Source organism: Sarcophilus harrisii, chromosome 3 (assembly GCF_902635505.1).
Source record: "Sarcophilus harrisii chromosome 3, mSarHar1.11, whole genome shotgun sequence".
In the NCBI taxonomy this organism is placed as follows: domain Eukaryota; kingdom Metazoa; phylum Chordata; class Mammalia; order Dasyuromorphia; family Dasyuridae; genus Sarcophilus; species Sarcophilus harrisii.
Window position 1 is genome coordinate 568736313 of NC_045428.1, and position 25139 is coordinate 568761451.

General features: G+C 38.1%; 1 protein-coding gene across 4 annotated transcripts in view; it reads right to left on the reverse strand.

Annotated features, from left to right (window-relative positions):
- The window catches only part of TMEM51 (transmembrane protein 51), an 88558-nt gene that overhangs the window by 1422 nt on the left and 61997 nt on the right, over positions 1 to 25139 (reverse strand). For 3 of the 4 annotated variants that reach the window (XM_031962822.1, XM_031962820.1, XM_031962821.1), the window contains exons 2-3: positions 10667 to 10741; positions 173 to 666 (exon numbers count right to left, since the gene is read on the reverse strand). In XM_031962822.1, the coding sequence (XP_031818682.1) occupies positions 173 to 516 (344 nt within the window). In that variant the 5' untranslated portion in view covers positions 517 to 666; positions 10667 to 10741. The remainder of the gene's footprint in view (positions 1 to 172; positions 667 to 10666; positions 10742 to 25139) is intronic. The other variant, XM_031962823.1, reaches the window with a different exon arrangement.

Sequence of the window (25139 nt, forward strand, 5' to 3'; positions counted from 1 at the left end):
AATTTATTTATTATTATTATATTATATATTATTATATTATATTATAATATATATACTATATATGTAATATATATATTATATATTAACATGAACTTTTTGCCTTTCCCTCCCCCCCAAATCTGCAGTTTGGAAAGGTAGATTCCCTTGTAAAGGTTTTTTGCTCATGCCTTACCTGTCTTCTTCCTGGGTCTGAGATGCAACCGCTGCATTATGCTGGATTCTGGCTATCTCCTCCTCCCCTTGCCTTTGCTTCCTCTTGTCCCGGATACTCAGGCAGATGGAAAGGAGCAGGAGCATGATCCCGGCCCCGACCAGCACATAGGCCACAGAGAATGTCTTGCTCTTGAGGATCCCACCACTGGGGCTGCTGCTGTTCCCATGCGTTGATGGTTTGTCCGCGTGACTGAATCCTGGGACGAGATTCCACACCGCCATGATGATCCCCAGCACCAGCATCCCCAGCCCAATGGCAGTCAGGGCATAGTGAGAGCCATTGGCTTTGGACTGGGCCATCATTGCCACAAATACTGAGCAGGTAGAAATTGGCTGGTGTATTTATTTATAAAGTAAGGTAAAATAATCCACTGAATCAGCTCTTAAGAGATCACATCAAGAATCCTTCAACCAAATCCTGAACTTCTCCTCTGGGATATGTCACCAAAAGATCTGAAAGGAAGGTAAGATGGGAAAATGGGAAATTAATTCATATCCCAAGGAATTTTACATTCTTCTCATTTCTCCATTATATTCTAATTTGTTTTTTAAAATAGTTTTTCAAATACATGTAAAGATCGTTTTCAACATTCATTTTTCTAAGACTTTGTGTTCCAAAATTTTCTCCTTCCCTCCCTTACTTCCCCCCTCCGGAAGACAGAAAGTAATCCAATATAGGTTAAATATGTGCAATCTTTTAAACATATTCCCATATTTGTCATGTTGTAAAAAAAAAAAAATCAGACAAAAAGGAAAAAAAAACTACACAAAAATAAAAGCAGACAAACAAAAAAGATGAAAACACTACGCTTCAATCCACATTCAATCTCCATAGTTCATATTCTAATTTGTGTTAACTGTATCTGGGTATAGATTTTAATTTTTTCCCACGAGAGTATAAGTTCCCTAAGGGCAAGAAAAGGGTCTTACCAAAGTTCTGTAGGAAGCCTTTTCTAGTTCTCCCAGTGTTTTATATGTGTGTGTGTGTATGTGTGTGTATAAAGAGAGCAAGTGAGCAAGAATTAGCTCTCTGTCTCTCTTTGTTTCTCTTTTGTTTCTTTCTCTCTGTCTCTCTTTATCAGTGGGCACTACGCGAGGCAGTGATAATGGCAGGAAAAATTTATCCTCCCCTTTTCTCCCCCCATACAGGGGCAATATGGTCCCACACATACTAGTTCCCTAGGGAGAGTGGGTTCAAACTTAAGAGTCCAAGCTCTCAGTTCTTCTGGCAACCCCCTTAGACCAAAAGCTTTAGAAGAGTTCTGTTCTCTTCCTCATTAAGGTCACCTTTCATCCATCTCTATGTATCTTGTGTATATACATTCATGTACATTTAAGTTCCCTGACGGCAAGGAATGTTGCTTCTACTTTTTCTTTGCTGATTGAAGGGTAAATTGAGGGAGGCAGGAACATAAGGGGCCAGGTTCCATCCTTGTCTTATATTTGGCTGTGGGAGTGCAGGCAATCACTGAATCTCTAAGAGTTTTTTAATCTGGGGTTCTTCCTGGACTCCTTTCACAGTATATAATCATGCCTCTTCTAAGAATCATATTTTTAAAGGCATAAAAAATATGAATGTGAAGGAAATAATTTGTATTGAGATATTGATATAATTTTTTTCTCATTCAAGGTCACAGCCCCCTGAAGTCAGTAGGCCTGAGGACCCCCGATAAAGAATCTTGCTCCAAGATGCAGGAAAGGAGGTATATTGGTAGAAGTTCCTCGCTTTTAATTCTTCACACAAAAGAAATCATAGATTGGGCCCCTATTTCTATCCCCAACACAGCACAGGGACTGACATAGGCTAAATGCATATAAAAGCTTACTGACTGACTGGTTGATTTGTACTGGTATCATTTTCTCACTGAAAGATCTCTACATAAGTGAAATCAGATCAACCCTTCCCCACACTTCTTTGGGGAAAAGAATAATAACTGAGGTTTACTGAGAGGGAATATGGTATAGTAGAATCGGGAAGGAGAAGATGGGCTTTGCTGCTTAGTACTCAGGTCACTAATTACAAATTATAATATAAATAATAAAAATATATTAATAATTATATATATTAAATAATAAAAATATAAATTATAAATAAATAGATCACTTAATTATGTCTCAGTTTTCTCACCTGTAATGGCCTCTAAGGTTTAATTTTTTTTCCAGTTTTAATGCTGTGATTCTATAATCTTATCATCCTATCTGTTACTTTAAGACTGCATATATCACTTCACTTGATCCCTGGGAGGCAGGGGCTATCATCCCCATTTTGCAGATGAGGGGACTAAGGCACAGAGAGCGCATTAAGGAAGTCCACTCCATCACCCAGGGATACTGCACCTCTCAGAGTCTCTGTGGACAAGTTCTTAGGAGCTTGGCCCAAACTCTGGCTCTAATGGCCAGACTCCAAATAGCCAGGGGCAACTGATACTCTATGAGGCATAGGGAACCACCCAAGTGGAGTATCATCATGATTATTATAATAAGTGACTGGGAGGGAAATGAGCTCCTAGATCTTTGCCTGGTCACCTACCAGGTAGCTGAGAGGCTGATTTGAGTCATCTTTTTAAAAGCCTGACTTATTATCCAGTCTCCACCCCAAAACTGAGTCTTCCCCTGACAGGGGTCAGAGGGACTGACTTGCAAAGTACCATGACATTTGATGGGCTCAGGTTAATCTCAAATTGCCTCCATGGCGGTGAGGCAGGGAATGGGAAGCCAAGTGTGGCAGCTCTATGAATGGTGGTGACCACCATCCTTGGCTCCCCTCTGACCTAATCTTCCTCCTGATTAAGACTTTAAGACCATGGATTTAGAGTCATAAGGGCCATCCATTCCAACCCCCCCATTTTACAGAAGAGTAAACTAAGCCTAGAGAGGCAACGGACTAGTGAGTCAATCAACAAACTTTTATTAAATACTTCTTATATGCTGGAATGCTCTTGTTCCTCCTCTGCCTATTGTCTTCTGTCTTCCTTTAAGTCCCATTTAAAGTCTCACATTGTACAGGAAATCTCCAATTCCTCTTAATTTAGCATTTGTCCTCAGACAAGTTACTTAAGCTTATCTCAGCCTTAGTTTTCTCATCTGTAAAATGGGGATAATGACAGTCCCTACTTCACACCAAATGGGATAATATTTGTAAAGTGCTTTGTAAATGTTAAAATGCTAGGGATTATTATTATTGTTGACAATCACCATTATTGATAATAATGTTTATTATTAGGTAATCATTATTATTATTATAATCATCATTATTTATTATAGATAATATTTATTGATATTGTTATGATAATCATCATCATCACCACCATTATTTTTGTATACCTTTGATTGTTAAGAAATTTCTCAAGGCAAATCTAGTCTGTTTTTCTACAATTTTCTATCTTTGTTCTTAGTACTGCCTTCTGGAAGCCAAAAAGAAAATCTGTTTTCTCTTCAGGGACTGAGAGAATATTTGTGAAATATTTAGGACAGTGCTTGGCATATAGTTGGTGCTTAATAAATGCTTGTTCTCTTCCTTCCCATTCTAAATGACATCCTTTCAAATATTAAAAAACAATTATCCCTAGGTCAGCTATGTGGCACAGTAGACAGAGCACTAGCCCTGAAATCAGGAGGATCTGAGTTCATATCTGACTTCAGACACTTTTAACACTTTGTAGTTGTATGATCCTGGGCAAGTCCCTTAACTCCAATTGCCTCAGAAACAAACAAACAAAAACCCTAATTATCTCTTCCTGTCTTAAGTCTCTTTTTCTCCTGGCTGAAAATTTCTAGTTTCTTTGATTGATTTTTTTTTTTTTATGGCACCATTCTAGTATAGACTTGGGATACTTCACGACATCCATTCATTGGTCCTAATTTGGGCCAATTCAAAGTTTAATCTCTCTTCCTATGACTGTCTTCAAATATTGGAAGAGCCATTATAATTTCACTTTGACTTTTCCACATTAAAACACAACCATTAACTCTAGAGTCTTTCCAGATTCCCTCATAATTCTGGCCATCCTCCTCTTGACAGTCTCCCATTTGTTAATATCAACAGCTCTCCCCCTTATTAGATATTGATCATTACCCAAATAGAATGGAGATTCCTTGAGGGAAGGGATTTTCCCTACCACAGTGTCTGGCAAAATAGCAGAGGTTAATAAATGCTTGTTGATGTATTGGTCTTCCTGCCATCTAGGGGAGGGGATGCGGGGAAGGAGGGGAAAAATTGGAACAAAAGATTTGGCATTTGTCAATGCTGTAAAATTACCCATGCATATAACTTGTTTTTTTTTAATTTTATTTAATTTTATTTTTTTTATTAAATAACTTTTTATTGACAGAACCTATGCCAGGGTAATTTTTTTCCAACATTATCCCTTGCACTCACTTCTGTTCTGGTTTCTTCCTTCCCTCCGCCCTCTCCCCAAAGATGGCAAGCAGTCCTATACATGTTAAATAGATTACAGTAGATCTTGGATACAATATATGTGTGCAGAACCGAACAGTTTTCTTGTTGCTCAGGGAGAATTGGATTTAGAAGGTATAAATAACCTGGGAAGAAGAACAAAAATGCAAACAGTTTACATTCATTTCCTAGTGTTCTTTCTTTGGGAGTAGCTGCTTCTGTCCATCCTTGATCAATTGAAACTAAGTTAGATCTTGTCTTTGTTGAAGAAATCCACTTCCATCAGAATACATCCTCATACAGTATTGTTGTTGAGGTATGTAATGATTTCCTGGTTCTGCTCATTTCGCTCAGCATCAGTTCATGTAAGTCTTGCCAATCCTCTCTGTACTCGTCCTGCTGGTCATTTCTTACAGAACAATAATATTCCATAACATTCATATACCACAATTTACTCAACCATTCTCCAATTGATGGGCATCCATTCATTTTCCAGCTTCTGGCCACTACAAACAGGGCTGCCATAAACATTTTGGCACAAACAGGTCCCTTTCCCTTTTTTAGTATCTCTTTGGGGTATAAGCCCAGTAGAGACACCATGCATATAACTTGTAAATAAAAAGTTAAAATAATAAAAATGAAAAAATAAATAAAAAATAAATGCTTGTTGATAATGGATAAAAATTTTCTTCTAATTTAATAAGCATTTATTAAGCACCTATTCAGTGTAGGAAATCAGAGACTGTTTGACTTTTGTATCCCCAGGGTCTCCCACAGTGTCCAACCCATAGCAGGCACTTAATAAATGTTGGTCTAGTCGCAGATTAATTTCCAAATACCAGGGATACAAAGACAAAAGGAAAAACAGCCTCTGCCTTCAAAGGCTTCTAGGAAGAGAAAAGGGGTCCCGGGGAAGAAAGGAGGAAGGAAGAAAGCACTAACAAATAAAGAAATCAGGGTATTCTGCCAAGTTGAACTCAGTGAAGAAAGCAAAGACTTCTAAGAGACTGTGGAGAAAGGACTGTACTCCAGCCTAGTGAGACAACTTCTAAGAAATTTCAGGAACAGAGGACTCTCTATCTAGAAGTTGGAGGGGACCCCAGAGGCTATATAGCCCATCCCCTCATTTTTACCATAGAGTCATTTTTCAGTCCTGTCTAACTTTCCATGGGCTCCTTTGGAGTTTTCTTGTCAAAGACACTGGAGTGGATTGACATTTCCTTCCCCAGCTCATTTACAGACGAAGAAACTGAGGCACCCAAGGTCAAGTAACAGCTAGTAAACATAGGAGACTGGATTTGAATTCAGTAATAGGAGTCTTCTTGGCTCCAGGCCCGGTGCTCTTTTCACTGTAACATCTAGTTGCCCATCATTTTAAAGATGAGGAAGGTAAGGTTTAGGGAATTTAAGAAATTTGCTCGAAGTTAAATAGAGAGTAAATGGAAAACCTCACCACTGGGCTTCAAACTCAAATTCTCCAACTCCAAAACGGCAACGCTTCTGCTTTCAGGAAGCACGCCTTGTACCCCTGGCAAGAAGCAAGCACCCAGTCTGGTACCTTATCAGATAGGTTCTCAAAATAGGATTTAGAGCTCTCTTAGGTCAATCAGATGGAGTCAGAAGAGGGCTGGAGCCCAAGGAAGGTAATGCTTCTCATTGCCTCTGTCAACAGACCCTTCCTGCACTGGAGCCCTTGGCAGGAAGGCCATATTTTTAGCTTCTCTGGGATGGATTTTTGGGCCCTAGAAGGGCAAGGTCTTTTTTTTTTTTTTTTTTTTTTTAATTTAATAGCCTTTTATTTACAGGATATATACATGGGTAACTTTACAGCATTAACAATTGCCAAACCTCTTGTTCCAATAGAAGGGCAAGGTCTTGATTTTAACTCTACATTCCTTCCAATCCTCAAACAGGGATTACTTATCCTGCCCTCTGAAACCTAATGCCTCAGAGATATTTTCTCATTAGATAATTATGGTGAATCAACATCTCTCCCTTGCTTTAAAAATAGGTTTTTTAAAAAGGTCTTTTGGGCTACGATATTTAAAGCTCAAAGTCCTACGGACATAGCAAAGGGTCAGTACATAATCTTCTTTATACGCTTATTTATGCTATGACAAAACCTTAACCATCAATCCATGGTTAAATGGGTGCTAACCCTAAATTTGTGCAAGGATAGAAAGTCAAAAAAGCAACAATCTTTGCCCTCATGGATTGAAGGAGAGTTTCCTGATTGACTGTAAGTTCCATGAGGGCATCGCACTTGTGTGTTTTTGTATCCCCAGATATACAGAGTAGGAGTTTTATAAATGCTTGTTGAGTGCTGATTGATTCAAGTGACTCCCCTCACACTCTTGCCCCTCTTGTGCTCCTTTACATTCATGCAAAAGGAAAAAGGGCCCAGATTGGCCCTTGTACACATATATTTCCCTTTCCCTACATTGCTTCCAATGTTGGTTCCTCAAACAGTTCTGGAATGGTTTGAAAGCATGTCTGGATCCTCATCTCCCACTGTAGCCTGGGACTGAGGGGAGAAGATGGTCCATCTGAATCCATCCCAGTCCTCCTGTTTCTCTCGTTCTTGGGCTTGGTGGTAACAGAGCACCCACTATAACTATATTTAGTGTTGAGTTTTTTCTTTTGGGGAAGAATGGAAAGGGGCTAATTCTGTGTTCCTGTGAACACAGGAGGATGATCACTTCCAAGAAGGACATATTGGAGAAGCTCATCTTCCTCATCATGGCTCTCAAATGTGGAACATTTTACAGTTTGCAAAGTGCTCATTTCCTTACAACTTTATGAAATGGCAGAGGGCAAGAGTTGTCATTCCATTTGGCAGTTGAAGAAATTGAGGTTCAGGAAGTAGTCAAGAGATACAGCCATGGTCCCATAGCTCCTAATGGTCAAAACTAGCAGCCCCTGGACCCAGGACTTTCACTAAACCAAACTCTCTCTTCACTGTTAAAGGCAGTATGGCATAAGATATAAAATGGAATTGGAGTCAAGAAGTCACCTCAGATACGTGTTAGATGCAGCTAGGGCACACCATACTGCACAGAGCACTGGGTCTGGAATCAGGAATACTCATCTTTCTGAGTTCAAATCCGGCCTCAGATACTTATTAGCAGTGTGACCCTGGGCATGTCACTTAGCCCTATTTGCCTCAGTTTCATCATCTGTAAAACGAATGGGAGAATAAAATGGTAAACTACTTCTATATCTCTGCCAAGAAAATCCCAAAGGGGATCAAAAAGTCAGTAATGATTGAAATGATTTAATAATAAAAACATCAATATGAAAAGAAAGCACTTTGGTATAAGGCATGGAGAAAGGAAAATATAGGGTAGCAGATCTTGAGCTGGAAAAGACCTTAAAGGACATCTAGTTCAACCTCTCAGGAAACTGGCACATGCCCAAGGTCATATAATAGGGGTAGAATTTGAACTCAAGTCCCCATACTCCAAATCAGTATGGTAAGGAAGATTTCTATACCTGAGTGTATATGTTATTCCTTCTTTGAGCCAATTTCAATGAGAGTAAGGCTCATGTGCTCCCCTCCCCACTTATCCTATTTCCCTATCTATGTAAAGATCTCTTTCAGGCCTCTTTTATGTCAGATAATTTATCCCATTCTACCTTTCCCTTTCCCTTTCTCCCAGTACATTCTTCTTTCTTATCTTTTAATTTTATTTTTTTAGAAAATCATACCATAACATTCAACTCGTACCTCTGAGTTGTCTATGTATAACCCTTCTAATTGCTCTAATAAGAAAGTTTTCAGGAGTTATAGATACCATTTTCCCATGTAGGAATAGAAATAGTTTAAACTTATCGAATCCCTTATGACTTCTCTTTCTTGTTTATCTTTTAGTGCTTCTTTTGCATCTTGTATTTAAAAGTCAAATTTTCTACTCAGTTCTGATCTTTCATCAGGAATGCTTGAAAGTTCTCTATTTCATTAAATATTCACCCACACCCCAGATTATACTCAGTTTTCCTAGGTAGGTGATTCTTCATTGTAATCTTAGTTCTTTTGCCCTCTAGAATATCATATTCTAAGTCCTCTGATTCATTTACGTAGAAACTGCTAAATCTTGTGTTACCCTGGCTATGGCTGTACTATATCCAAATTCTCCCCTTTTGGTTGCTTGAAATATTTTCTCCTTGATCTGAGAGGGCTGGAATTTGGCTATAATATTCCTAGAACTTTTCATTTTGGGATATCTTTCAGCAAGTAATTAGTAGATTCTTCCAATATCTATTTTGCCCTCTGGTTCTAACTAGCAGGAGAGTTTTCCTTGATAATCTCTAGAAAATGATGAGTAGGATTTTGCTTTTCAATGAGATAGTTTACATTTTCTTCTATTTTTTAATTATTTTGATTGTTTCTTGGTGGCTCATAAAGTCATTAGCTTCCACTTGGCCAATTCCAAATTTTACGGAATTATTTTCAATAATGAGCTTTTGTACTTGCTTTATCCTTTAGTCAATTCTACTTTTTAAAAAATCGACATTTTAGTCACTTTGCTAATTTTGCTTTTTAAGGAGTTGTTCTCTTTTTAGATATTATTTCTCCCATTTGGCCAATTCTACTTTTCAGGGCATTCTTCTTTTTGTTGGATTTTTGTGCTTCTTTTACTTTTTGGTTTATTCTATTTTTAAGTTGTTATTTTCTTCCAGTGTTTTTTGGTATCATTTACCAAGCTGTAGTCTTTTTTTTTTTTTTTTTTTTTATGATTTTCTTACATCATTCCCATTTCTCTTACTCATTTTTCCTCTACTTCTCTTACTTGGTTTTTAAAATCTTTTTTTGAAGCTCTTTCATGGCTTCAGACCAATTCACAGTTTGCCTTGAGGCTTTGGATGCAGGCATTCTGTATTGTATTCTATTGAGTGTGTTTTTTATCTTTTTTGTTACCATGGTAATTTTCCCTGATTAGATTTTTTTCTGTTGTTTGCTCATTTTCTATTTCCTGACTTTTAACTCTATGCCAAAGTGGGGCTCTGCTTCCCAAGGGGAGAGGGTAGGGCCTGAAGCTTCAGGGTTTTTATGCAGCTGTTTTCAGAGGTAATTCTGGGGATCTGTAAGTTTTTGTCTCTTCCAAGGTACCATGATCTAGGGAAAGACGTATTTACTCTTTTCCCAATTAAGCACTGGTTTGTGAGTGACCACAAGCACGCTTTTCAACCCTGAAACTACAGTTTGTTTATAATCATCAGTCAAAGATAATAGAAAGGTTTAGGGGAAAGCTCATTTTTTGTCTTTATTCTGCTATCTTGGCTCCATTTTTACATATTATCTTTAAGAGGGTCACTCTGGGTCACTTGTCCAAGGTCAAGTGACTTATATTTATTTAGAGACTGGATTTGAACTCAGGTCTTCCTGGCTCCCAGATATACTCAGTATTCCCCATATCTCAATACTTCAATTTTCATCATCATAACAGACTTGTGGGAAGCAGTGTGACAGTAGGATGATGACTGGCTTTAGAACCAGGTGACATGAGTTCGAATTTCACTCTGCAATTTGTAGTTTCAAGCTTTCTGGGCTCTTCCTCTAAAAAATAGGGAGACTAGACTAAATAAATGGTCACATCCTTTAGTCTCAAGTCCCTTCTAGCTCTGCATATATGTTCCTATAAACCAATTAATCAATAAAAATTTATTAACCACAAGGTGATGCACAGAGCAGTGGATATGGAGTCAAGAAGGCTTGAGTTCAGATCCAGTCTCAGATACTTACTATCTGATCCTGTTCAAGTCATATTAAGATCTGTCTGCCTCAATCTCCTCAACTGTAATACAAGGATTATAATAATGAACACTTATCTTCCAGGTTGTTATAAGGATGAAATGAAAATATCTGTAAAATGCTCAACACAGTGCCTGGCATATAAGTGCTTAATAAATGCTTGTTCCCTTCCCTTTTTACTTTGTACTAGATATTGTGCTAAGTATCATCAATATCAATAGATAAAAGCAAAAATAGTTCTTCCTGCTGACATTCTACGATTCACTCAAAGGGCCAAACATTACCCACCAGAGCCTGGTACCTACCAAATGTCACCAGCAGGGATTCAGGGGATACCTGCCAACAGCCCTTCATGCTAATGTCTTGGGTTTAAGAAGCACCTGCAATAAAGCACACAGAACCAGGTGTCTTAGTCAATGAATGGAGAATCTCCATTTCGAGTGTTTGAAAATAGATTAAGAGGCTATTGTAGTTGGGATGGAAAATGACATCCAGATCCAGAGAGAGACAAACACTGAATGTGGATGAAAGCATGGTATTTTCACCTTTGTTGTTGTTGTTTGTTTGTTAATTTTTTTCTCTTTTTTTGTGTTTTTTTTTTACCTTTTGATCTGATTTTTCTTGTATAACATAATAAATATGGAAATATATTTAAAAGAATTGCACGTTTAATCTATGCCAGATTCTTGGAAAGGGTAGGAAGGGAGAAATATTTGCAACACCAAGTTTTACAAAAATGAATGTGGAAAACGAAATATGTTTGGAAAAATAAAACATTATTTAAAAAAAGGCTATTGTTTGCCTAGTATTCTTGTAGCATTATCTCAGATGTAGAAGTCAAAAAATGTGGTAGGAAAGACTGGCATGGGGTGGGGCTGGTGGAACACAGCGATGGGGGGACCTAGTGACCATTGACACAGGTGGTTAAACGACCCAACATTCAAATAATTTAACTGTATGCACAAATATGGATCATAAAACCTAGGCCCAAATTCCTGTATAAATAACCCCCCATTCTCACCGATCCAAGGGCCAGGAACCAGAATCCCAAGTGGTAAGGTATAGATTGTGAACCTTCCCCAGGAAGGGATGACATCCCCCAAGATGAGAACAAGAGGAGAAAGAAATTAATGTTTGCCTGTCGGGTGCTCCAGTTCCCCGCCTTTACTGGATTTTTGCAACCTTGCCCTGCATCAATGTATCCTGGAGACACTGAGAACAATGAAAGCTTTCCTAGTGGTGAGAAAATGCAGGCCTGGGGCTGTGCCCTGGCAACCCATTCAACCCAGAGTCTGGATTCCAATCTGAAAAACTTGTGGAGTGTCTAGAGCTGGTCCCTGGAGGGCAGCTTAGATGAGCCCAGAAAAGGGAAAGTCTTGTGAGATCACAGGACAAGGAAACTGAGGCAAACGGAGACTCTATCACATGAACTGTAACCTAGATTTTCCAAATCTAATATTCTTTCATTTTACGTATGAGAAAATGAAGAATCAGAACATGAAAAAAAAATACTTTCATAGGATTGTAAGATTGTAGGCTGAGAGTTGTAAGAGTCCTTAAGGTGATCAAGTCCAAACATCTAATTTTATAGATGAGGAAACTAAGAGTCAGAGATGGAGAATGAATTAAGATCAGAGATTTAGAGAGAAGACATTTTATAGACCCAGGAAGGCAAAAAAGCACAAGAGTTACACAGGGAGTGACAGACTCAGGATTTGAATCCAGGACTTCTGGCTTCCATTCCAGAGTTCTTTTGATTGTACAGTAAGAATGGGACTCAGTTTCTCCTTCCTCTCATCTGAATCTTTTTTTTCCATTGTAAGTAAACCAGATTTGTTCCCGACACTGGAAACTGAGGTTTCCAAAACATCCAAGCATCTTGGAGATGAGCACAGAGCAAGGGATCTGGCACCGCCATCGGCTCCCTTAACAAAGAAACTTCTTCACTATTTATTAAAAACACCTTTGCCAGCCAGGCTGAATAACTGGGAATGATACCCCTTGTGTTCAGTTGGAGAGAAATTGACTGTTCTACATTCAGACAAAGGAGGAATTCACAGGGGCTCAAGGACCTGCCAAGTTTCAACCCACAAACTTTTGTCCCCAAGTCTCAGGTCCATGCAAAGCGGGGACTTACAATGAATGCCCAGTGCTGGCCAAGATCATCCCATGGTGAGGTTCAGATCACATTCAGACAGATTACAGGTCACAGGAATGAAGGATTCTGTTTCAGAAAAACAATGAGGGACCTTTTTAACCAGTGTATCAGAGTGGGGGAGGGCAGGAACCTCAGAAAATATGTGATCACTGAGTCAGAATGGCAGCTGACTGGGGAGGGGGGGAGGTCCCTCTGAGTAGAGGCTGGCAGGGAGAAAGGGCAAATTAAGCAAATAGTTCTGTAGAGCAAGACACCTATACTTAGAAGGTCTCATTACTTCTGGATGACCCATGGGTCAAGCAAAGAGGCTGAGATCATCCCATATTCTGCCAGTCAGAAAAAAAATTCGTTCTCTGACCTTGCTGAGCCACAGAAGTGTGTGACATCATGAGTGGGGCAGAAATAACTAGTCCATAATCTTATTTTATTTATTTTAAAAATAATATATAGTATTTATTATGTATCTTTTTTCTTATTTTTAATTTTTATTTTTCCCAGTTACGTCAGTCTGTAATCTAAAAAAAAAAGACCAATGGCACCATATTATGGCTACAAGGAACCTTAAAATATAGTATATTAAGAGGAGGAAGGAACTTTAAGACACAGAATATCAGAGCTAGGGAGATCCAAGAATTGGGGAAGAACTTTGAATATAGAATGTCAGATTTCATGGAAACCAAAATTGGAACCTAAAAGGTTGCCCCTTCCCTATTGGGGAAAAGCTAAACTAATTATGGTGTGTAAATATAAAGGAATACTACTGAGACATAAGACGTGATGAAAATAAAAATTGGATTTGAACTCAGATCCTTCTGACTCTGGGGCCGGAGCACTATCCATTACACCATCTAACTCCTTCTAATCACCTTCATTTCTGAACATCTCTCCTCCAAACCTCACCTACTGAATCATCTCTTGTAATAAAGAAAAGAAAGAAGAAAAAAGGTTTAACAAAAATCAATGAATTTGTAACCAAGTTTTATATATATATATATATATATATATATATATATATATATATATATATATATATATATATATATATATATATATATATATATATATAAATGAAGAGAGGAAGAAGGTTCCTTTCAGTAGTTTCATGCCTTACAATTTCTAGGAGTTCCCATGTCTATAGCATGTCTGTGGCAGCTAGGGAGAGAACTGGAGTCAGAAACACTTGAATTCAATTTAACCTCAGCTCTGACATATCACAAATACAGACCTCAAAATATATTGTGGATCTCAATAAGCTGCCAAAACTCATTAGAGCATCATCTCAGACCAAACCGTCGCAACAATTACCAGGGGAAAAAAATCCACGTGAACAACATTTAATAGATGTCGTCATACCCAATTCTCATAATCTCCAAGCTACGTGGAACACAAAAGCTTTCCAAAACATCGAGATCTAGCAGAAAAAAATTGCTGTTTTAAGGGACCAGTGAGCATGAGCCACATATCATTGCAGCAGTTGTCCTGAGGATGCTTTCAGAGATCCTACAGAGAGATGAGCTTACTTCATAAAAAGTAGATCTTAGCCATTTTATTCAGCTACAAAAATATAATTTTTCTATACTTATGGCATCAGTTATATAATGTTAAATATATCAAAATTATAGTAGACTAGTGATTTGTTCTGCAATTGTTTCTATTTGATTTTCATTGAACAAAGTGAATTGAATGAGATAATAATAATGCTAATAGGGATAAGGGGATGGATCTGTGATTGTGGTGACACAGGGAACATCCTGATGAAGATGTCTCTCTCTCCTTCTCCCTTCCTTCTTCCCTCTTTGTTCCTCTACTCACCTACTGAGTCATCTCTTGTAATAAAGAAAGAAGAAAAAAGGTTTAACAAAAATCAATGAATTTGTCAACCAAGTTTGAGAGTTTATATAAAATTCCCTCTCTCTTTCAGATACATATACACACTCGGATATAGATATATACACACACACACACACACACACATATATATATAATGTATATATCCAAACACATATATACATAAACACACAAACATATATAAATTTACAATATATATTATTTTGCAGAAAAGTTACACACATATATTGAGAGGAGAGAGAGAAGAGACTGAGACTAGGGGGAAGGAGAAGGGAGAGGGGGAAGGAGAAGGGAGGGGAAGAAAGGAAGGAAGGAAGGAAAGGAAGAGGATGGGAGGAGAAGAGAGGGGAGGAGAGCAGGGATTAGAAACCCAGGCCCTGGGCTCCCACTCCAGGGCTCCACCATGCATGCTAGTCTTGGGCACTAGGGGCTCGTGATAGCTCCTTTTCTTGTTGCTCTGAACCGATGTGACTCCACCTTCATTTCAGACTCATGAGAAATTCTATGCAGATATGAGACAAAGGCTTAAGAATGACCAGGAGAAAACTATGTTCTGCAAGTAAACCCAGGGACATTTCAGAAGAGAGTGGAATGAATAGGGTGATGGGATGAATGGAAAGCCAGGAAGGGAGACATAGTGTCCTCACCCTGCTTTTACTCTCTGTGCTACTGGCTACTGGCGAGCTCCTTCATCCAAACCAGAAGGCAGTCTGGAAATGGGGCCTCTTTTGGCCAATGGGTGTCTCCTTCATGGGATTCAGAGCTGGAAGGAATCTTACAGAACCCCATTCATTTCCAAAGAATAATAACAGCTCACATTTATCCATTATCTTAAGGTTTACAAAATGCTTTTCCTTTTTCAGTCTCATTTGACCTCCATCAGAGTAGGGCTGCAGTATTAGAAAAATCATGAACAGAGGGCCTGGGTTCAAATCCCATGTCTAATACCTATGTGACCTTCACTTCTCAGGGCCTGTTTATTTATCTGTAAAAAGAAATAACTGGACTAGAAGGCCTTTATATCTCTCCCACTTTCCATCCAGGATCCTGCCACTTTGGTGAGAAGGCAATAATTATCATTCCTACTTTATAGATTCAATCTAATAAGCATTTATTAAATACCTACAAATATTGTGGGGGGCAAATGTTTTTGGGTGGGTTGGGGGGGGGGGGGGGGTTTTTTTTTTTTGGAGAAAGGCCTTATAGGAAACAATTCTCCTGGAAGAAAACAAAGGGGAAAAAAAAAAAATAGGGAAGGGAAGGGAGGGAGAAGGGAGGAAAAAGCGGGGAGAGGAAGGAAGGAAGGGGAAAAAGGAAAAATGGAAAGGGAAGGAAAAAGAAAGGAAAAAGGGGAAAGAAAGAAAAAGAAGAAAGAAAAAAGAAAGAAAGAGATTGAAGGAGGGAGGGAAGAGTGAAGGAGGGAGGGAAGAGCTAAGGAGGGAGGCAGGGAGGAAGTATGGGGATAGAGAGAGCTGGGGAAGGAGAGAACATTGAATAATTTTTTTTTTTCTTAAGGACATTCACACTAAAGATCTTGTCTTAGCACATTTTCAATTTTTATAAAATCAGGCACTCAATGAAATGACTATTTGGGCTGCCTCAAATGGCCAGAGTGGGTCCAATCCAGATTGGCCAAATTGCATGTCCCAACAATTCTGTCTAAAGCTTAGATTGCAATTCCACAAATATACCAGGAATCTATCCAGTCTTCAAAATCTGCTTGGATGAAAACCAACTCTTAAGCATTTTTAGGTTACCAAAAAGAGGATGCTCATTTTTCTTCAAGGGTCAAAACGTGACAAGGCCAGAGTTTGTTTTGTAAACTAGAGTTCTCCCAAGCACTTTCCACTGAAAATAGGAGGAGAGAGGGAGAGGGAAGGAATTTTTCAGACCAATTAAATTCTGAGCATAATAACCCTCCCCTTTCCCAGATGTTCACTAAGTCCATGCTAATTCTGAGGATCAGGGCCTGTTTGTTTTGCCCAAATCTGGAAACTTTCATTTTTAGCAAGAATGGTTCCCAAACATTCTGCCAAGAAGCCCTTTTGATACTCAATATTCCCCCTATCTTATCACCCCTGTCTTGTTGAAACAGATTAGGTGCTTCTGCATCCTCATGCCTTGTAATCCACCCTCCTGTACTTCCTACGGTAATCTTAATGATGTGAGGAAAATCTTAAAATCAGAATGTCAGATGCAGGAGAGTTTGTTTGAGCACTTAACTTTCCTTAGAGAGCCTCAGCTGCCTCATATATAAAATGGATTTGCATTACCCCTACACAAAGTCAGCCTGAGGATCAGATGTAAAGAAGCTTGATAGACAGCAAGTGCTATTTAAATGTCAGCTACTGCTATTAATGTTGCTAAAACCCTCCTTCAGATAAGTAACATAGTGGATGGAGGCCTAGGTTTAGACTTGAGTTCAAATCATACCTGATGTATAAAATAGGAATAATAATAGCATCTTCCTCATAGGGTTGTGAGGAATGAAATAGTATGTATGAAATATTTTGTAAACCTTAAAATGTTACATAAATGTTAATAATAATAATAATTAGAATACATAATGATAATTATTCTAATATCTCATTTAATCTGGAGTTGAAATAACAATTCTGTGTTCAATATTGTTGAAAGCTCACCACCGCAGATACACTAATACATTGTTGGTAGATTTGTGGAATTGGTCTAACTACTCTAGAAAGTGATCTGGAATTATGGAAAGAAATGAACAAAAATAAGATGTCCATGCCCTTTGACTCAGAGATGCCATTGTTAGTCATTCCCCATGGAGGCCAAATATATTAATAAAAGTCCTATACTAATAAACTGAGAGTATTGTTTTTTGTATTATTAAATAAGTAGAAACAAGGCAGATGGATGCATATTGGGAAATGGCTAAACAAACTGTGGTTTATGAATACAATGGATTATTGCAGCATCATAATAAATGAAAAATATGAAGAATTCAGAGAAGCATGACTTTCCTAATAGGAAATCTTGTGACCGATACAGTGAGGTCAGGTCAGCAGAACTAGGTAAACAGTAGGAACAATAATTTATCAATAAAAACTTTTATTAAGTGATTATTTCATGCCAGTCATTGTCCTAAGAGCTGGGGATAAAAAAAAAAAAAAGAGCCAAAAGATAGTCCTTAACCTCAAGGAGCTTATATTCCAGCAGAAAACGGAAAATAATCAACATTATTGTTGCTATAAACAATAGCAACTATGAAACTGAATTTATTACTGACCAAACTTAGTCCCAAAGAAGAGAGATGGCAATACCTTTGTCTCTATTCTTTAGAGAGATGAGGAACTATGGGTGTTAAATACTGAATATCCAGGGTGTCCTTAAAGTCTTAGTAAAGTTTAAAATAGCTAATAAAGCTTTTGGGACACCAGGTATTGTCAGGCTTGGTGGATTTCCTGGTTAGTTTTGCTAAACTCCTCTGCTTCTCTCATTTCTTTCTTTTGTAGTCTTTGTTATAAGAGATAGCTCTCTGGGTATGTGTGGGTGTGTATAGTTGGACTGAGAAATGAATAGAACAAAAAAGCAAAAGATTTACCAATAGAGATAGAGCTGGGACCATAAAGATCATCTGGTCTAATTCTCTCATTTGCCAGATAAGGAAACTGAAACACATAGAAGTTAAGAAAAGTACACAAACTCACACAGGTAGTATGTATCTGAGGCAGGATTTGAATCCAGCACCAGTGCTGTGCCCCCCCCCCCCAAAAAAAAAAAACACAGTGCCTGCTCCAATTTTTAAAAAAAGAAGACAAAAAAAGGTATCCTATGTAACCCTTGATTAAAGACATCCTGTGCTAAGGAAATCTTACTCCCCAGCCAGCAGCTTAGCACAATACTGGCCATAGAACCAGCTTTTAATAAATGTTTGTTGACTTGACTGGAATACCTCTTGGGACCACCATTTTGGACAGTGTTTATGGTCAAGAGGTTCAGCCTCCTAACAAGCTGACACTGCTCTGCTCTATGACTTCCACCTACTGAGCCTAATTCCACCTTCTGAGAATAATGCAGATCCTTCTTCTATGGGACGGTCCTGTTCAAATAATTCAACAAAGTACTCATGGGTTCCCAAATCTCACCAAATACCCTTGAGAAGTCTTCTCTTCTTCAGAGCAAACATTCCTGATTCCTTGAATCCAGTCTCTTGTATGGTCTACAAGCCCTTCGCCCTCTTGGACACTCTCTTCTGGACCGTCTCTAATTGATCAATATCCCGTTTAAAATATGGCACTCAAAAGAACACACCTTTCTAGAGATGTGGCCTGATTAGGGAGCAAGGACGTAAGGTGATTGGTTCTCTTGCCCTTCTCTCAGTGCAGTTATTTGAGCAATCAATTTCTCAATCAACTGATCAACAAATAAGTATTTATTAAGCCCTTAGTGTATAGGGCTAAGCTCTCCAAATAGAAAAACAAAGGGGAAAAGCATCTGCCCTCATGGAGCAAAAATTCTAATGAAGGCAATGTGGCCCTCCAGCCATTCCCAAGTCTGACGTTTATCTGGAATGGCGGTAAATGATTGTAGAAAGTTCCATGAGAAAACAGGCTCAAACTGGGTTTAAAAGATAATACAGTATTCAATGGGAGTGGGGAGAGAAGAGGACGTTAAGACAGATCTGGGACAGATTAATTTGACAATCCCTCCTAAGCATCTGACTTTGAACCATCCCTATGGAGGAAGTCATAACTTCAATGTCCCCATTCTCTCCAGCCTCCTCGGGTTTAAATTTTAGAAAAGCCTGTAAAGATTTACATGAACTGATGCTGAGTGAAGCAAGCAGAGCCAGGAAAACATTGAACATAGCCATAAGAAGATTGTGTGATGATCAACTAAGACAGACTTGGTTTTTCTGCAGTTCAGTAACTGAAGGCAATTACAATAAACTTTGGATGGAAAACAATCAATACACAGTATTTTTGCCTTTTTTTTTTTCTTTCTCTTGGTCTTTCCCTTTTGTTCTGATTATTCTCTCTCAACATGACTCATGTGGAAATATGTAAAAAGTGAATGTACATGTATAACCTAAAAATTTTAAAACAAAAAACAAAATAAATAAATTTATAACTGAAAGGGAGCTTGGAGATTATGAAATCTAATTTCCTCATTTGACAGAGAAGGAAAACTTAGGGTCCAGAAAGTTTAAACAGTTTGCCTAAAGTCATACAGCTTATATCTGAGACAATATGTGAATCTATATCTTTCTGACTCCAAGTCTGGCTCAAAAATGCAAAATTGCTCAAAAAAGAAAAAGCCTGAAATCTTTCTTGTGATTAAATAGATTTGGAACTGAGAGACATTTCAGAAACTGTCTTTTCAAATTCTCCCTTTTTTTCAGAGGAGAAAACTGAAGCCAAAGAGAAAATTATTTGTCCAAAGTCACTTGGATAAGAAGAATAAAAGGGACTCTAGATCCTTTCCAAATAAAAGGAAGTTATTCTTCTTTCTTAAAACAGTTTGAAAAAATAAAAATAAATAGTTTGGAATACCTACAAATGGAACAAGAAGGAAATTCTGGCTTGGAAAACTATCTCCAAGTTGCTTAGTGATTTTTGGTACTCGCCTATATTATTATCAGTGAGGTGGAAACACTTCCTTTGACACAGATGAGATGCTGTTCTCCAATTTACAATCTAAGAGACTTGGCTGGGACATCGCGAAATGAGACTCATAGATTCACTGGAGATCACACAGGAAGTAATCTGGGGACATGTCCAATCTTCACCTTGAATCCAGTCTTCCTGAATTCCTGGCCTTTTCCAATCCCTTTCCCCCCCTACCAGCTGTTATAGTGCCTTTCTCTCCATCCCACAAATTCTCTTGTGTTCACTTTATACATATTTCATATTTACCTTGCCTGGTGGACACATACAATTCCCACCAAATAGAATATAAGCTTCTTGAGATCAAAGATTGTTTGGTTCTTGCCTTTATATCCACAGCACCTAACATAAACTGTGGCACACAGTAGGTGCTCAATAAGTGATTGCTGATTGATACCCATGGGATAATAAGTATCAGTTTTGCTAAAAATAAAATCTTTCATGTATTATTCCTTTTGACCTTCAAAATACGTAGGCAGTTACAAGTCTCATCAGCTCCATTTTAGAGATGAGAAAACAGATTCAGTGAAGGGAGTGATTTACCTTAAAGCCCATAGAAAATAGCACAGCAGGCACTCAAATTTAGGCCACAGGAATTTGGGCAGGGAGGAAAACCCTTAGAGATAATCTCATAAAATAACTTCAGTTTACAAATGGGGAAACAGTCCCAGATTGGGGAAAATATTTCTCCCAGGTCACACGATTGGTATATGGTAGTAATTTTGGCTCAAATCCAGGATTTAAAATATCTAATTAATTATAGCTAACATTTATACAATGCTTATTATGTGCCAGACACTGTGCTATGAGTTTTACAATTATTATCTTCTTTGACCTCCACAAAAATCTGTTATTATCCCCTATTTTACAGATGATAAAAAGCAAGTAGAGGTCAACTTGCCCAGCATCACACAGCTAGGAAGTGTCTGAAGCTGGATTTGAATTCAAATCTTGTGGACTTTGGGTTTTAGTGTCAATATACTTTCAAAATGCTGCAGTTGTGATAGGATTAGCCTGTGGTTGCTAATTCTCTCTCCACTTGGTAGTACCCTACCTGTAGCCAAGAGAAAAGCAGGGATGATATCAGAGATCACGGGATCAAAAGATCATAGGCTGAGAGTTCAAAGGTAGATATTTTAGTGATGATCTTGCCCAATCCCTTTTATGGTCCAACTGAAGAAAATAAGACTTAGATAGGGTGAGACTTCAAAAGATGGGGAAGGAGTCAGGATCTGAATTCAGCTCCCTGCCCACAAATCCAGGCCTTTTTCTCTACCCTACTCTACCTAAGAGCTCCCCAGGAAGAGTAGGGTTCAGCTTCCTTATTCAAAAATTGTGGTATGTGAATAGTAGAACATCACTGTGCCAAAAGAAGTGGTTAAATAAGAAGGAGTTGGATTATATGAACTGATATAGGGCAAAGTCAGCAGAACCAGGAAAAAAATGTGCAAAACGACTACAATTTCAAAGGAAAGAGCCAAGATAAATAAGCTTAATGATAACAGAAACAGCAACAACTGAATGGTCTATAGATTAGCCAAGTTTGGCACTCTTCCCCTTCATAGAGGTAGGAAACTATGAATGTGGAACACTATAAATTTGGTTGATGGGTAGGTTATTTTTGCTGAACTGCTTCCCCATCCCCACCCCCTTTTCTTTTTGATTCTTTGTTTAGTGAATGGGTAAGATTTGAATGAGACTTCCCGGACTGCAAGTTCAGGGTTCTTTCTATTGTACTACTTCCAACTGTAGACCAGAGAGAGGAAGAGCTTTGTCTCCTAGAACAGGAACAAGGCTGGGGGTGGGGAAGAATCTATACCTCCAGTGTGTGTGTGTGTGTGTGTATAATTTTTATTTTTTGTTTTTTAAAAGTTTTGAATTTCAATGTTTCTCCCTCCCTCTATTTCCACCCTCCTTCATGAGATGGTAAAGAATTAAGATAGAGATTTTATAAATACAATCACACAAAATATTTTATATAAATAAAATATATTATTAAATAATTAATTGATAATATTTTATTATATAATAATAAAATGTAAGATGTATTATATTTGTTAATATTTATATTAATTTTAATAGTTAAACTAAATATATTATAAACTTTAAAGAACCAAACAAATTGGGGAGAGGGGCAGAAAGGAAAATTGATTTGTCACATGGACATTTTCATTGTTAATAAGATTTCTTCTTCCTTAATATTAGCCATCCTTCCTTCTTGTTTCCTCTCCTTCTGTCTCCTATGCAAATTCACCTGCTCTCAGAGTTGAAAAATACTTCCTCTTCCCCCTCCAAAGTCCTCTGGCAAGTAGAAAGTCTCTGGGACAGCCCCAGTGGATTGGTATCATTTGCAGAGTAGCCTGACAAGGTTCAAAGGTTTATTACAGAATCACAGGCCTGAAGAAGAAACTCAACTCAAAAAGAAAGCAAAAGGAAGAACAAGCATTTATTAAACACCTATTATGTGGCAGGCAGGGTGCTAAACGTTTTACCAACATCACTTTCATTTGATCCTCACAACCACCCCTACAAATAGGTGCTATTATTATTCCCATTTAAAGTTGAAAAAACTGAGGCAGAAAGTAAGTGACTTGTTCAGAGTCACACAGCTAGTAAGTGGCTGAGCTAGCTTTGAACTCGGGTCTTCCTGACTTCAGGTGGAGCACTCTATCTCCACCGTACCACCTACCTACTTGAGGAAGGCCTACTAAGGTTAAAAGGTATATTGTTGACTTGTGTGGGCAAAGGAAGTTTTTATCCACACTAACAAAATCACAGGTCTTTTAAAGCACCCAGAGGACTTCTAATTGGTCTCCTTACTCAGGTCTATGCCATAAACCAAATCATCTTCTGCAGAGTGATATTGCAAAAACACAAAGCTGACTCTGTCAATCTTGCTCAATAAACTCCAGTTCCTCCTAAATCCCCTAAGAAAAAAAAAAGGAAGAAACTCCACCGTTGGTCACTATCTGACTCCTGCCCCTTTTGGGAGCTTATTGTTGCTTCTCTTCAAATACCTGTAGTCTAGTCAAATTTCTCTTCTTGTGCCTTAATCCTATTTTATCTCCAGGCTTTTGCACAATGTTCCCCACAACTAGAAAGCCTTCCTCCCTCATTAACACTTCTTGGAATCTCTATCTTCCTTCTTTCAAGGCTCAGCTCCTACACAAAGCCTTTTGAGAGGCAGGCTGTTGTAAGTGAATAGGGAACTGGAATTGGTTCCCTATTTCTTCTCTGCTCTCTTATTTAGAAAAAAAGGGGAGGAGAAATTTGCCTTAATGGCCTCAGTTTTCTCATCTCTAAAATGAGATAGATTCATGGCTTCTTAGGTTCCTTTCATCTTACAATTCATCCATCTGGAACTATTCGTGCCTCCCCAGAAAATTACTTTCCATACATGTATCACCTCTCCAGATTGAGTGTAAACTCCAAGAGAGTAGAAACTCTCTCCTTTTTAACTTTGCATTTAAGACTCTTTTAATGCTTGTCATTCCAGGATGGAACCTTCTTTCTCTGGGTCTTATCTCTCTCTTTTAGCTTTCTTTTTTAGGTTTGTACTTTAGGTTTATAGCACACTGTCAGGAACACAGGGGACATTTAATAAATGCATGTTCATTTATTTACTCACTCATTCACTCTAGGATACATAGTACATTAACTACATGCTGCATAGGTATGGAGGGAATTTAAGGTGGTAGAGAGCTTCCAATATCAATGCAATCACAGATACAGATAAAAAAATAATATCTGTAACAACCACAATAAATATTTAAAATAGCACTTTAAGATTGACCAGGAGGTATCAGTAGTATTTCTTCACTGTTTCAAGGATTAAAAGAGATAATGGAGAAATCGTGACATAGTGGAAGGGATGATAGAGTGGGAACCAATACACTTGCTCCTGCTGCATACTCTATACAGTGATCCTCAAAGTGTAGTCCAAAGAATTGTTGAGGTCTCTGAAACCCTTTCAGAGGGTCTACAAATTCAAAATTATTTTTTATTTCTAATATAGTAAATAGCTATAAATATAACCCATGTGAACAAAAACTCTTTGAACAGATCCTCGATAGTTTTATAACATGAAGATACTGAGAACAAAGGTTTGAGAACCGCTGCTCTATAACCTTGAACAGGTAACTTCTTCCCCTCAATCATCTGCAAAATGACCAAATTAATCTAGAAAGTTTCTAAGAAACCTGGGGATCCCCTATTCTTGGAACACTCTCTCACCTCATCTCAGCTTTCTATCTTCTCCGGCTTCCATCACATCCCAGCTAAAACCTCATCTTCTACAAGAAATTTTTTCCTCAGAGATTATACCTAATTTAGTTTGTCGATATCTTAATTGTTTATAGTTGTTTATCTCTCCATTAGACTGTGAGCTCCTTAAGCACAGACACCGTCCTTTGCCTTTCTTTATATCTCTAGCACTTAGCATAGTGCCTGGCCCGAAGTGAGCACTTAATGAATAAAATGATTAACCTTCCTTCTCTAAATCTATGATCTTAAGAGCTTTGGAAAAGTGCTTTGCAAACCTGAAAAAATTAAGACTGAGTCAATCCTCATTATGAATTTTAAAAAATGATACTTAATAGCATTTTCAGTCTTTCTGTTGTTTGCATTTTGTTTTCTCTCAGTTTTTTTTTCTTTCTTCTTGATCCAATTTATCTTGTGCAGCAAGATAATTGTATAAATATGTATACATATATTGGATCTAACATGTGTTTCAACAAATTTAACATGTACTGGACTACCTGCTATCTAAGGAAGGGGATAGAGGGAAAGAGGGGAAAATTTGGAACAGAAGGATTTGCAAGGGTCAATGTTATAAAATTACCCATGCATATAAATAAATAAATAAAATAAGATAAAAAACTTTAATAAAAAATAAAGTTTGAAAAGACTACCATCCCAGCCCTTCTTACACTCTCATTCACTCTCTCTCTCTTCCTCCCTCCCTCCCTCTTTTTTTCTTTCTTCCTCTCTCTCTCTCTCTCTCTCTCTCTCTCTCCCTCTCTCTCTCTCCCTCTTTGTCTCTCTCTCTCTCTTTCTTTGTCTCTCTCTCTCTTCCTCTCTCCCTTCTCTTCCTCTCTCTATCTCTTCCTCCCTCCCTCTTTTTCTCTCTTCCTCCCTCCT